The sequence below is a fragment of the Tenrec ecaudatus genome, chromosome 14, assembly GCF_050624435.1.
Source record: "Tenrec ecaudatus isolate mTenEca1 chromosome 14, mTenEca1.hap1, whole genome shotgun sequence".
Classification (NCBI taxonomy): Eukaryota; Metazoa; Chordata; class Mammalia; order Afrosoricida; family Tenrecidae; genus Tenrec; species Tenrec ecaudatus.
The window spans coordinates 68,097,364-68,112,967 of NC_134543.1; the positions used below are offsets into that span (position 1 = coordinate 68,097,364).

Genomic DNA, 15,604 nt, shown 5'->3' on the forward strand with positions numbered 1-15,604 from the left:
TACCTCTATCCATAGCTTTGCTTCCTAGATCTTTCCTGTTTCCTTTTACTTTCCTCCTGCCCCACCATCACACAAGCCCTTCTTCTGCATCTTAGAAATTCCTCTCAGCTAGAGTGCTGTTATTCCAACACCCCCAGGATCTCTACATCTTCCTTGTTGTTGATTTTCATTCCCTAGTGGTTCCCTGGTCTGTGACATTGTTTGCTCACCTTTCCCCTGCCTACTCCTCCTTTCAAGTCCCTCCAGAACTGTTAGTCCCATTGCTTTTTCCTCAAGCTTGCTTCCCATGCCTATCTTATATAAGTAGGCAAACCAATAATAACAGAGACAAAACAAAAAGAAAACAAAAGATTGAAGAAAAAGAAAAGATAATAACTCGGAAAACAAAACCAAAAAAGCATACCTAATTCCAGATCTGTCTGCAGACCTTTATGACTATCTCCCCAGTCGTCTTGGGGGAATTCCCGGAACTGCCCCTCCTATTTTGGTCTATTTTGGGGGCTCCTCACGGGCTTTGTGACTTTGCTTTGCTCCCATTGCTGATCAGGTATATTCCCTTCTAGGTTTGCCGCACTGTGTGTATGTGGGGTGGGGGTGGGTTTCAGAATGGACTAACTCTCCACTGGGATATTGTCCTCTCTGTTGCAGTACGCTCCAGTGAGGGGACAACATGTCATCAGCTGCTGTCGGCCCTACAGTCTTCTCTGTGCCTTAGCAGCTCCATGCAGGGATGTCATCCTCCAGGCTTGGTGTGCTGATGTGGGGTCTAGACCCTCACTTTCTCTTTTTCCTTCTTGTGGGTGTGTCGTGCTGGCCCCTCTTCCGAACTTGTAGGTTTAGTGTTCTCTGAAGAACATACTTCTAAGGAGGGGGTCAGTCTACCTCTGAATGGGGCTGGCCCTGTGGACTTTTCTGTTCATGAGTTTCTCCATGAGGCTATGTTTCCCTCAAGGTTTGGTGCACCATGGTGGGGTCTGCATGCACACTCCCAATTCTGTGGAGACATAAGCAATACTCAACCCCCTGGGTGGGTCAGTGCCCTGCTCCCCCAGTGCCATCATCTTTCCTCCTTTCCTCACTCCATGTCCCCCCTTTCCCATTTTTTGTGTTGGAATAACATGTATATCCTTGGATTTGGTCTGTCCCCCACCTGACTGCCTGTACCTCAACCTATACAGTGTGAGATAAGTGGCTTTTCCTCTGTACCTACTGTGCTGATTATACTTACCTCAGGGGATTCATGTTGTACTTGTTCTTTTGTGATTGGCTAACTTTGCTTAGCATAATTTCCTCTAACTCTTCCCATGAAATGATGTGCTTCATATGATTGATCATCAGTACTTTTTAGTTATAGGTGGTACTCCACTGTGTGTATGTGTCAGCTTTTTCTAATCCACTTGTCTACTGATGGGAATTTAGGTTGTTTCCAATTTTAGATTGTAAATTGTGCCACAATAAACATTGGAATACAGATGACTGGTTGTGGTCTATTTCTTACCTCTTCTGGGGATAGCTAGTAGAGGGATAGCGAGATTATAGGGTAGTTCAATTTTCATTGTCTTTAGATATCACCAGATCACTTTCCACAGATATTGTACATACCTACACAACCACCAGCAGTGGAGGAGAGTTCCAGTCTCGCTAGATCCCCTCCAACATCTGTTGCTGTCTGATTTTCTGATTTGGGCTCTCCTCAAAGGTGTTAGGTGGTAGCTCATTGTTGTTTTAATTTGCATTTCTCTAATGGCTAATAAGCAGGAGAATCTTCTCATGTTTATTGGTCATTTGGGTCTCATCCCTAGTGAATCTTCTCTTCAGGGCTTTTGTCCACTTCCACAAGGGGTTAACCATTTTCTTTTTTGCAGTCTAGGAGAGCATCATAAATTTTAGTCGTAAGCCCTTTTGTCTGTTGTGCTATTTCTAAAAAATCCTCTCCCAGTCTGTGGGTTCTCTTGTTACTCGCTTGGTGAAGTCTTTTGATGCACACAAGTGTTTTATCCTTAGTATATCCCACTTGTCCATTTCAGGTTCACCTGTGTGTGTACCCTTCCCTATTGCACTTAGCCGATATGTTCCCTGAGCCAAGGTTCTTAGGTTTGTCCCGATTCCTTTACTGATGGTCCTCATAGTTTGAGGTTTTACTTCTAGGGCTGTGATCCACCTTGAGTTTGTTCTTGTGCATGGGGTGAGGTAAGGGTCTGGTTTTATTTTTCTACAGGTGGCTTTCCATTTTTTTCTAGGACCACTTGTTAAAGAGGACATCCACCTCCCACTTGATTCTTTTTTGGTCCTTGCTGAAGATCAGTTGTCTATAATTTGATGGTTTTATTTCTGAGTTTTCTGTCATTTTCCATTGGTCTGAGCATCTGTCATTATTCCAGTACCATGCTGTTTTGACCATTGTGGCTGTATAATAGGTGTTAAAGTCAGGTAAAGCAAGTTCTCCAACTTTGTCCTTCTTCTTCAGAAGTTCTCTGCTAATTCTGGACTTCTTCCCTCTCCATATCAAATTGGTGGTCAGTTTGTCCAATTCTTTGAAGAAGGTTGTTGGTAACTTATATAGTGCCTTGCATAAGAGTGACATCTTTACTATATTGTGTCTTTTGATCCATGAACATGAGATCTTGAATGCTCCTTTTGCCATGTACCCTAAGCTTTAAACTCGAAGGACTTTACATGTGATAGAGTGTTGCATTGTTTATATTTATCTTAATGATGAAAAAAATGAGAACAGTAACGTGTTATAATTTTGGCGTCAGTTATAGCAAAATGCCATATACAGAATGCAATCTAGGTCGAGGTGATTTGAAGACTTGGTCTATTACTTTTTAAATAAGATCATTTTATCTCCCTTCTTAAGTTCTTATTTATCTAACATAGAATTTTCCTTCATATTTGACTTCATAACTTTATTTTATAACTAAATAGTTTTCAAAGGTCCCTGATGTACAGAAAAATTTGTTCATATTGATTTTTTTGTCCTATTAGTCTTGTTAAGGAGGTCAGACACAGTTTGATGGTGAATTTATTCTGTTTCTTTAAGCAGTGGTTCTCAACCTTCCTACTGCCGAGACCCTTTAATACAGTTCCTCATGTTGTGGTGACCCGAAACCATAAAATTATTTTCGTTGTTACTCCATAACTGTAATTTTGCTACTGTTAGGAATCGTAATGTAAATACCTGATATACAGGATGTATTTTCATTATTATAAATAGAACATCATTAAACATAGTGATTAATCACAAAACAATATGTAATTATATATTGTGAAATATTTATTTCTAACTACAAATAAATGAAATTTTGTCTTGAAGCATGGTGTAGCCTGGGTCTTTCAAGCCAGGTAATTGTATGTAGACGTATCTGCTTGTGGGCAGACCCACCTGGAGATGGATAGAGGAGCGGTGTCTCAGTTCCTAAGACCATGGGAAATATGTATTTTCAGATAATCTTAGGCAACCCCTGTGAAAGGGTTGTTTGACCCCCAAAGGGGTCGCGGCCCACAGTTTGAGAACCACTGCCTTACTGCAATGCATTTTATTATTTATATCCAACGCAATGTCTTCTAATTTTACACTTATGACCTTGCATAAGATTAATGTGCAAGAACCTCAATGAAAACTGTGCAGAGTTTGCAATAGGGAATTTTATATGAATAGAAAATATTTATTTTTATGTGTTTTGAGTCTGTGCATTAAAATGCACTTTTATTAATAATAATATACTCAAGAAATTCTTGGCTTCCAAATTGTAGCTTTCTCCCAAACTGTATTTGAAAAAAAAAACCAACTAAATAAAAATACTAAGATTTGTATAAGGAAATGATGATGAGCATGCAGAATGTTAATAATTACAAAAGCACACTTTTATGAGTATAAAATTCTACTTATGAGGTTCTACATTAAATAAATACTAACATCAACTTTTATTGATTTACCTTAAATAACACTAAAACACATAATCAAAAAGAAAACTTAATAAAATTTATTCTGAATAGATTACAAGAAGTTTGGTAACTTGAGATGTTATTCTGGAACGCATACTACTAGTCCAAATGTGCAAGCTCCAACTTAACAAATGTTTAAAATAGTTGAGTTTTTTAAAACAGTGCCAAAATAAACCACAACTTTTCTAGAGATGACATATTTAGTTAAGCACGAGCAATATAAATCTTTCAACTATTCTATGTGTTTGCTTAAAAGCCTCAAAAAACAGTACATTTCCAATGAAAATGAACAAGACACTGAAACCACTAGAGTCTAACAGTTGACTTATAAATCAATTTTCAAAAAAAGTCAAAAAATTTTCGTTTACGTGTATATGTGTGTGTTCATAAAGACAGCATTTTATATACTATATGGTTATATATAGTATATAGAGCTATAAACATATGAATGTATACATACAAATTACATAAATCAATCATGACAAATAGTTAACAACACAATCTTAATTGTAAAAAAGTAGTATCTTAAATATGCTTATAAGCCAATCATATGTAAAATAACAAAATGTGTAACCCGTGGCTATTTTATCAAATCATGTCTCATTGAGAAAGATAATTTGAAAATAGGAAAAATATAATATTAAAATATTAAATATAATAGTGATTTCCTATGAAACTATATACAATATTAAGGAGCCCTGGTGATCCACTGGGTCAGCCTTCAACTGACAAGGGCAGTGGTTCAAATCCACCAGCCCCTCCTAGGGAGACAGACATGGCAGTATGCTCCCACACAGGTTCACAGCTTCAGAAACTCTATGGAGTAGTTTCATTGTCATATATGGTTGATATGAGTTGAAATTATCTTGATGGCAATGGATATAAACAATATAAACTGTAAAAATCTAAGACAATAATTTCTTTGTGATATAAACAAATTTTATCAGTAGGTGATCTGATAAGACTATTCTTCAGATATTTGTAAAAAAAGAGATATATAGTGTCAATATTCTCATTATAAAGAATAAGCAAAACATTTCTAGAGGAAATATATTAAAATATTTTAAGTATAAAGATTTTAAGATGTGCTATTTATAAAGGGAGACCAAAAAGTTATCATAAGGAGAAAGCATAAATTTAAAGTACCATTTTATTAATCTATGCTTATAGGTGCTAACATCAAGTCAAAGTCAAAATAATATAAAGAAACTCAAGGTTATTTAATAAAATTTTATCATTGATTATTGAAAATTATTGAAGATGCTGTATACATACGTCCCTGGTGTGAGGCCTAGGTAATATGGCAGGGGCCAGACTAAACTCAGGAATACATGGGGTAGTCCATTAAAAGGGATGATGGAAAAGGTATGGGTAGCTGGGGGAACAGGGCACTAACCCACACAGGGGGAGGGTGTTGATTGTGTTTCCACAGGGAGAGACAAGATTTCAACCCGGAGCTCCAAGACAAGAACACAACACACTGACATGAAGCAAGGAACTGATAGAGAGGCATGAGGGATCGGCCCCATTACCAACTAAGTGGACAGCACTACCCTCTCCCCAAGAAGACTTCACTTCAGAGGACAGCACTGATGCTACAGCTTAAGAAGAGGGGAAGAGGGAATGGTCTGGTCAGAGCACACAGGAGCCAAGGAGGGGGCATAGGGGGAAAAAAAAGAAAAGAGTGACACACATCCTGTCTCACCAAGCCCCGAGGACAATGTTCCTGCTCAGAAAAGCAATGCACAGAGATGACCACAGGGCCGGCCCCACCGAGGGACACAGCGTTCCTCATTGACCCATAGCACCATTGGGGACAACATGAGACACACAGTGGGAATTGTGCACCATGAGCTCACCACGCTGAAGCCAGCCTCTGGGGGCATGCAGCAGAGCAGTGGGGGAAGCAGAGCAATGAAGTCCCCAGGGATAGAGGTGGTGCCAGGGCATGGCACCCCATCAGACTCGACTGGAAAGCACCTGTGAAGGAAAACAAACAGACACTGAACTATTCATACGTTTTTGTGTGTATGCGTGTGTGTGTGGTTGTTGTTGCCATTGTTTTACTTTCTGTTGGTGCTTTGTGGTACTCAATCTTGTGATAGTACATAGCATGTCTACCTGGAATAAACAAGTCAGAAGAGAGAACAATGGGACGACAGTTGGGGGGGGGGATGGGGGTAGGGGTGGCGGGGGAAAGAAAGAGGGTGTTAACAAGCCTAGGGACAAGGGAATAACAAGTGATCCAAAATCAGTCTCAAGGAGGGTGTGGGAGGTCTGGCAGGGCTGGATCAAGGGCGATGCAGCTGAGAGGAATTCCTAAAACCCAAATGAAGGCAGAACATGATAGTGGAACAAGAGGAAAGTACAAAGAAACAGAGGAAAGAACTAGGAGGCAAAGGGTAGTCATAGAGATTAAAATACATACATATAAAGATGTAAATATATTTATATATGATGAGGGGGGAATAGATCTATGTACATAGGCTTAGTATTAAGGAAACAGATGGACAGTGAGCCCCTGCTCAAGTACTCCCTCAACACAAGAACACTTTGTTCTAACAATTTGTCAGTCTGAGATGCTCACCTGCCTGACACGATCGCTGATGACAATGGGTGCACAGGCAAATGTGGTGAAGAAAGCTGATGGTGCCCGGCTACCAAAAGATATAGCACCCGAAGTCGCTGAAGACAATGGGTACACAAGCAAAGCTTGTGTCCAGCTACCAGCTGATAGTGTCCAGCTACCAAAAGATATAGTACCTGAAGTCTTAAAGATCTGAAGATAAACAAGCAGCGATCTAGCTGAGAGACAAAACAAACAAACAAACAAACAAAAAACCACATGAAAGAAGCACACTGGCCTGTCCCAACTAGATTGCTGAGAACAAAGTGGGTGCATAAGCAAAAGTTGTGAACAAAGCTGATGGTGCCCGGCTATCAAATGATATAGCATCAGGGGTCTTAAAGGCTTGAAGAAAATCAGGTGGCTATCTTGCTACGAAACAACAAAGCCCACAAGGAAGAAGCACGCCAGCCTACCCCAATGAGAATGCTGAAGACAAAGCGGGTGCATGGGCAAGTGTGGTAAAGAAAGCTAATGGTGCCCAGTTGTCAAAATACATAGAATCTGGGGTCCCATAGCTGGAAGATAAACAAGGGGCTATCTAACTGAAAAACAACAAAGCCCACATGGAAAATGCACACCAAAGACAAAAAACCCAAAACCATAGCATTGTGAATGAGAGGGAGTGCAGAGTGGGGACCCAGGGCCCATCTGGGGGAAATTGGACATCCCCTTGCAGAAGGGCTGTGGGGAGGTGATGAACCAGAATACAGTGTAGCAACGATGAAACATACAATTTTCATCTAGTTCTTGAATGCTTCCTCCCCGCCACTATCATGATCCCAATTCTACCTTACATAACTGGCTGGACCGGAAGATGTGCACTGGCACGGATAGGAACTGGACATACGGGGAATCCAGGACAGATGAGCCCCTCAAGAACAGTGGTGAGAGTGGCGATATCAGGAAGGTGGAGGGAGGGTGAGGGAGAAAGGGGAAACAGATAACAAGGTCTACATGTAAACTCCTCCCTGGAGGATGGACAGCGGAGAACTGGGTGAGGAAGGCATCAGATGGTGTAAGATATGATAAAATAATAATGATTTATAAATTATCAAGGGTTCAGGGGGAGGGGGAGTGGGAAGGGAGGGTAAAAATGAGGAGCTGATACCAAGGGCTCAAGTAGAAAGCAGGTGTTTTGAGAAAGATGATGGCAACATATGTACGAATGTGCTGGACACAAATGATGTATGTATGGATTATAAAAAGAGTTGTATGAGCCCCTAATAAAATTATTTTTAAAATTTATCATTATTTATTGATAAAATCACAATTATTTATAAATATTCCACTACTATAATAGTGTATCATATTTATAGTATGACATAAATTATATTTATAATGATACATTTATAATTTATAATTAGCTTTCCCTTAGCTCTGGGAAAGCAGCCTGTTAGACTAATTCTACAGAGAAGTAGTAATGATAAAATGCATTTACTGTACTTACAAAACTAAGTATAACTGCTCGATAATTCAATGAAATCATATTAATGAAACAGAACAATAACAACAGAGATTGCACACATTAACATATTTTAATTGTTCGGCTTGTAGGACATTTGGAGGACCTGCATAGCATGGCTTTCAGCCTTTAGATAGCAGTTGTGAGTCAAATAGATCCTTGGCAAGTCCCTAGCCTCTCTGGATTCTGTTTCCTCATCTGTAACATGGATGTAATAACAGTAACACTAATATTAAAATTATCATAACCATCATTACATGATTTATATATAATATACTATTACTATTATATGGTTGTTGAGAGGATGGAATGACAACAAAAGGTGTGAAAGGATTTTGTAAATCATCAAGTGATACAAATGTTAGTATTATGTTTTCTGCCAAAGTACTTATTTTTATGAGCAGTGGGTTCTCCTATTACTACAGGAATTAGACTTGATGGTGTTTAAAGCAAACTAAAAGCAACATATCTGAGCAATGTCAAATAATTCTGAGGCTCTGTGATCACCGATCAGGAGAGAACTGATCTTCAGTGAACAAGAATATTTCTTCCTACAAAAACCAGACTATTCTGAAATACTCGTGGTGGACGTTTTAAAGGACAAAAACTCAATTAATGATAAAAGTAGGTCAGCAGTTCTAAATCACTGGCCATTCCAAGGGAGAAAACCCAGGCTTTCTACCTGTGAAAGGAGTTAACAGTCTGGAAACGCACAGGGGCAGTTTCAGAAAGCTTGTCTTATAGGATTGCGATGAGTAGTCACCCACTTGGTTTCTGAGATACTTACACTGAGTGATAGTCACTATTACGTTATTTTGTGTATTAGCTTTATAATATCAAATTCTATAAAAGCCATTGTGAAAATTGACAATAAGGATAAATTCCTCTCAATCTGATTATTTAAGCATATAAAAAGCTGCTTGGAAATTCTGAGATGTTTTTACACTTTACTTTGTGCTTTCCAAAACCCAAGCCCAGTGATGCAGGAGAGCTAGATGTTCTCCAGGGATGAACTGGAAATGTAATTTTCTTGTGAATTTGGGGAGAAGGATCCGGAATGTAGTACTATTCCGTATTTTCTGAAAAGAATGACTTTTCTAGTTTCCTGCACGTCCTAGGTGACTTCAGTAAGGAGCCGTTTTGTGTTTCCAGTGGAGCCCAATGCAAAATGATGTAGACTTTTGTAATTATACAAAATTACAAGTCTTCTATTTACATTTTTCTACTTCTCATAGTTAAAAAAAATCATTTTAGAACATGACAATGTGAGCAAATTCTAAATTCAAACTCAACAGGATGATTCTGATTGCTAGTTAAGTTAATGGCTATAGATTTAACAAGAAAAGTAACATTTGGCATTCTGATTCTATTTCAATCTATGAGGACGCACATTAGGATCGAATTTAATCTATGAGGAAGCACTTTTCTGCAGAGTTAAAATTCAAGGGAATCATCTCCAGTGGCATAGGATGGATTAGTTTTAGTACATTATTTTATTCCACTCTTGAAAACAGGCAATCGTAGGCAACTTAGCTCAATCTTAAAGATGAACTTATACCCTTAAGACTCAGAAAATTTGTATTGCATTACGACATGTTTACTGATTCAATCTCAACCTACCTATCTCATCCAGTCCCAAGAACAGTCATTTCCTATTGACCTCTCATGTAATTAATCTTTTAAAAAATGATGTTTTCACCCCTATAGCCAAATACATAAAATCTATTTTATTCACAACTTCACACAATTAAAAGTGACTTGTATGCACTATTTTAAATGATCTCTTCAATAAAAGAAAATGTAAAAAAAAAAAAAAGAGAGAATTCAGGTAAACCAATACCAAGATGCAGAGTTCCTTTTTTCCTTTTTTAACTAACACTTTACATTTTGATTTTATTACGTATGGGAGCCTTCTCTTCCAAACAGAGATTCAATAGTAATCTAAGTCATGACAAGCAAAAAGAAAACTCACTTAGTTTGGTGGCCTCTATTCTTTTGGAATAGGGGCGTGCTAGCAAATGCTGATTTCCAAGCAGACTGTGACCTGGTCTATTGGACAGAGACTTGGTAATTTTGATAGGTTTTTAAAGCTTCAGATAATTTTTCCAACAATAAAAAAATACTGACTATGAATACATGTTGGCAGTCTTTTTTTTTATTGAACATTGTTACCATTTTACTTAACAGTGAAACAAAATATCGTGAAGAATATCATTGTAACGTACCAAACACTTACAAAGTAAATTATATATTTAATTCCTAGCATCTATACTTAATATTCTTTAAGATCAGCAAAAATTATACATATGCACTGAATAAAAGTTACAACTCTTATAGCTGAACCTTCTCTCCTTTGCTAAGATATACACTCTTAAAATAGGCTTATATTTGAAATCCTGGCTAACATAGTAGACTAGAGTTTAAACAAAATTTACTTTGCTTCATTTTGATTCCACAAGGGTCATTAGTGAATATAGGATCATGACCAACTTTACCATGTTCTTGTAATCATATCTCAGTAAAAAGATTAATATAAAAATAGACTAAGATATAAGACAGCGACAAAATAAGCCGCAGCCTTATAGCTCCCCACTGGTTTTTTAAAGTCTGCAGTTAATACACTTGGATAAATAACCCAAGTCAGCAGCAAAGTGGTTAAACATTTGTGATTTGATTTTATCTCAGCTTGGAATGCGGTTGGAGTGGCCCACTTCCAACAGCTGTTTGCCAAGTAAGGCTTTCGTGTTGACACGGTGCTGAATGAAGCAGCCTGGTCCCCAGATGTGACTGCTTCCCCAGACTGGCGGGGCTTTCAGTCAGATCACCGTCCTGATGGTCCCCGTTCCAACTTTCTTCCTCAGGACGTCCACCAGCCTTTCCAGTCTAAGTGAGGGGAGGGTGGTATGGGAGAGCAAAAAAGGATAAAAAGTATAATTATTGTTAGGAATGTTCCGACTGAAGAACAGTATTTTCCTGTGACCAAACAGCCCTGGACGGAAGTCTCTGTAAGACACAGAGCATTTCTGTCAGAGAGACACTGGCTCAGAATGCCGAGGGTTTCAGGTTAAAACAGCAGCAACAGCAAACTTCAACCTAGATCCTGGGACGGAGTCAGCCTCAGGTGCTACGCGAAGATACTCACAAGGACCCACTCTGAGACGTTTAACTGTTTGCATTAAGGTTGCGAATGAGCCATGGCCTAGGCAAAGGCAGGCGAGCGTATTAAATGCAGGGCAGTTTCAACCTGATTTTTACCTAAACAAATTTAAAAAGCATATTTTCCAACACAAAAATAGCAGCCATCTTATAATTATGTGAATAACACATTGAGTTTCTTTTTTCCCCTTAAAGTCAGTTGATTAAATTAAAGCAAGGGATCTGGTGCGGGGGGTGGGGGTGGGATGGGGTGGGGGGTATAGGATGGGGGGATGGGACTTCCTGTTCAAGTAGCATGCAAATGATTTCATACCAATAAATCTAGACTTTCTGCATTACCTTTAAAAAGAAGCGTCTATTCCAGATATTGTGAATACACTCAGAATTACCTATATTCAGCAGGCTGTTTTGTCAAATAAAGTGATTTTGTAGTTGACTGAAAATCCATCAGTTAAACTGAGAAATAGTCAAAAGTTTGAAACCGTATTCTCAGCGTTCATAGCCCTTTGGTTATTCTACAGGAGAGAGATTACTTTCACGTGCATCGTTCAGCATTTTCTTGCCAAACGATAACGGAGTCAGACCACGATTATTCTCATCTTACAGAAAGCATAAAAGCTAACCCAAAATCTTGCTTAATTCATACATTTACAAGTCTTTCAAATACAGTTTTTCTTCCCCAAAGTGGTTGCTCCGTGCCTAGCCTGCTTCACAGTTGGCATCCCTTTGACTGAGTGGAACCCATGCATAAGGGTCCTCTGCAAACCAACACGACACAGAGCAAGCCACTGGAGGCACGGGTACTCTCAGTGTCACACCCAACAGTTCAGTCAGTTCGGAAGCTTCATCAAGGAACGAATGAGTTGGCCGCACACAACACTGACGTGCAGCTCAAGTGTGTTGGAGGGTTCCGCATATTCCATCCAGTTCAGTTAACAGAAGGTAGGGCAAAGCAAGTCAATGGATGAAAACCTTTGTTTTGAGAGACGGAATAATGACCTTAGAATAAAGTGATTAAAGTGAATGCATTTCTTATCTGGAAATCCTGCCTTCGCCTTACATAGCCACTCAAACATCTGAAATAACTAAGAGGTTCCCTGGACAATCCACTGCATTCACAGATTAGTCTGTATTAGTTGGCATTTCCCTCGTGATTTTACAATTCACAGGAGAACATAAATCCTTTAAAGCAAAATTTTAGAAATTCAAGTGAGGTGTGGAGGGTGAATCAGAAAATTACAGCCCTGAAGTTTAGAATATTCTTAAGTGAACTATAGTTTACTGTCAAATTCTGAGAGTAACTTGAATTAATGACTCCCTAATAGTTCTCAGTAGAAGCACTCTGTAATTATGAGTGTAAGCAAAAAAAGAAAAAAGCACTGCTACAAAATGAGAGAAAGCGTTATTAGATAAAACATAGAAACATGTGGAGTATTGTTTCCTGACACATCCTCCACATCGGCGTATGCGTCCATGTCTGAAGGCAGTGTCTCCACTCTCTACCTTTTCTGGGGGGCGTCCTGCGCTTCCACACCCTCCACGCAAAATGGCAGTTTTGGCATATCGCACTCCTTGGAAATTTCTTTTGAGTTTGGGGAACCAAAAGAAGCCTGAAGGGGCAAGATTTGGGTTGTAGGGTGGGCTGGCTTAAGTTTCCCAAGGGAATTCTCCTGGCTAGTCTTAAAGAATAAGCAGGCGAATTGTTATGAAGGAAATATTCCCTGGGGCCGCTTTCCCATTCTTTTTTCTCATCAATGCAGTATTTGATTTTCTAAAAACTTCTTACTAATGAACTCCTGTAATCGTCGGTGGTTTTGAAGAAATTACATCAGGATTACCCCTTTTAGAATTCCTCAAAACAGCCACCATAACCCAAGTTAACTTCTCGGCTTTGAATTTCCCTGGCACAGTGGATTTGCTGGGCAGTAGCTGTTTGGATTGGACCGTTCTTTTGAAAGCACTTTCACAAGCCTGAGACAAATGCACGACCGAGAGAGCTGTACGCAGTCATCCTCGGATCGTGGCGACTTGTTCAGACACGTTCTCGCAGGAGTAAACAGCCGCACGGTGGACCGCAACCCACAAGAAATACTTTTCAATTTAACTCTGATATTGCAGGTAAATGTTAAATGACATATCAAATGTCAGAACTTTATGCTATCGTGTTTTTAAAACTATTTAAAGAAAAAGCAAGAAAATCTCCTTCATAATCGACTCTGCATGGCTAATATCATGACAAATCCGGAATCAATGGCATCTCACTCCACCCAACCAGAACTGTGCTGGGACTCTGGCTTCCCCTTGACCGATAGGCTCAGCTTACTGTTGCTTCTTTTTTATACACTGGGACATTTCCCTCCTTAGAATTCTTCTTGTTAAGCATTGTCCAGTCTGTTTCGAAACATAGTACAACAGAACAAAACACTGTCTGGCCCTTCGCCCTCGTTAAAATTGTAACGTTAGAGTTTTATGTTACAGCTGCAGTGGCGATTCGTTTGGCTGAGGGTCTTCCTGTTCTTCCCTGCCTGTCTACTTTAACAGTCTTACGCTTTCCTAAGGGAAGAGGTGAGAAGGAAATACGTAAATACCATGTTTTGCAATGTCTACCAAATTTCAACAATTACTAGATTAACCACATTCTCAGTTTATCCAGGTTGAATGATTTATGAAAATATGATCTCAGAAATGAGGAAAATGTCAATTACCCCGTTTTGCAAAAGCTAACTGACTTCAGAAATACAATGAAGCATCTATTCCTTCCTGTAAGGAATGGGATACACCTGCCAAACATGGGGTGTGCCAAAAGGAAGGTAGAAGAGTGAGTGTGTGTGTGTGTGTGTGTTCACATATGCATGTATTAAAGCACCTTACAGGATTTGTCTGTAGGCTATTCTCTACTGTCTAAATCGACAATATCCTTTAAAACATTACACAGCTCTCTAAAATAGGCTCTATTTGCTATACACATGACTAAATGACATCTTTTCATGAGATTGGAAAAGGATTAAGGATCCTCCATTTGAAATACGATGAAACCGAAGCAAAGAAATAAACCCTGACACAAGGTTCTAAGGCAAGACTGAGAAGTTCAGGCCTAGTTTTTTTTTGGTCTTTATTTTAAAGCCGTTTCCACTAGGATTTGGTTTACCGGAGACTTAGACCTCAGCTAATGGTTTAATAGGTTATTTGTGTTAATTGCTTCATTACAACTTACTCTCACTTTCTTACATATTTTAAAGTGGTAAAGCTTTTCCTGGTATATCTCACCTCCTATTTCAGTAGCAATACAATTTCTATAAAATTAAAAAATAAATGTATAGTGCCCTAGCCTATTTTTTGCTGAACTCTACCTTTAGATATTTTAATTAACTAAAACTTTAACAGGAGCTGTGGTGGTGTAGTGGTTATACGCTGGGCCGAGATCTGAATGGTGGGCAGTTGAAAATCACCCTCCGGAGCAGCCCGGGCTGTCTGCTCCCGTGAGCAGTTGCAGTACAGAAGCCCACAGCGTGCCATTGTAAGTCAGCATTGACTCAGCGGCAGCGAGTACGGTCACTGGGTAAAGCATATTAACACACATGTACTGTGTTTTTATTCGGTTCCGTCAGGGCCCGAACCATCGTGACTCTGTTTAACAGGATGAAACACTGCCCAGTCCTGCACTCTCCTCACCACTGCTGCTATGGTGAAGTCCATTGCTATGTCAATGTAATATAACAATAAAATGTATATCAAGTAGATGAACTATAAGTTCCTTCTCAATTTTTCTACTTGATTTGCTTCCATTTTCACTCTTAATAAAAATTATTGTATATTCTGAAGAACAAATACTACTTGATGACTACTGCCTATGTGGCAGAAACGATGAGAAGCAATTTATGTGCATATTTAATTTCATTATACATCAGCTGATAAACCTAAAACACAGAGAAGGTATTAGTCCTCAGTCTAACTACCAAGTTTCTGAACTTTGTGACATCCTATATTGTTTCCAAATGTACTGTGACTTTGAAAGTATATTTCTTAAATTTTGTGGGACTGTATTATTCTTATTGGTAAGAGTATTTAAAAAGAGATTGTTTAAGAGATCGTCATGAATACAGGGCAGATTCCACATCACTAAATGAATTCTACCAAAGTAAAACACTCACTGTAGATTCCAATTTTGAAAACAATTTTTGTAGCTATCAATTTGAGCTCTCAGGAAAATTTATGATGAGAAAACAATTTTGTCCTCAGAAAAACAAAACAAAAGAAAGTACTCCTACATTCTTAATTTAGGCAATGAAGTTGACCCATGAAACATGTTTATTTTCATGGAGAAAGGGTTAGGGAAATCTAAACGAGGCAAAGAACAATTATTCCTCCAATAGAACAATTCAGAAAAACACTGAACAGTAAAGAACCAA

The 15,604-nt window shown here is 38.9% G+C and overlaps 1 protein-coding gene across 3 annotated transcripts in view; it reads right to left on the reverse strand.

Moving 5' to 3' along the window:
* Window positions 1-9,995: 9,995 nt before the first annotated feature.
* The window catches only part of MIPOL1 (mirror-image polydactyly 1), a 365,306-nt gene continuing 359,697 nt past the window's right edge, over window positions 9,996-15,604 (reverse strand). For all 3 annotated transcript variants that reach the window (XM_075531536.1, XM_075531534.1, XM_075531535.1), the window contains one exon: window positions 9,996-10,922. In XM_075531536.1, coding sequence (XP_075387651.1) covers window positions 10,856-10,922 — 67 coding nt within the window. In that variant the 3' untranslated portion in view covers window positions 9,996-10,855. The remainder of the gene's footprint in view (window positions 10,923-15,604) is intronic.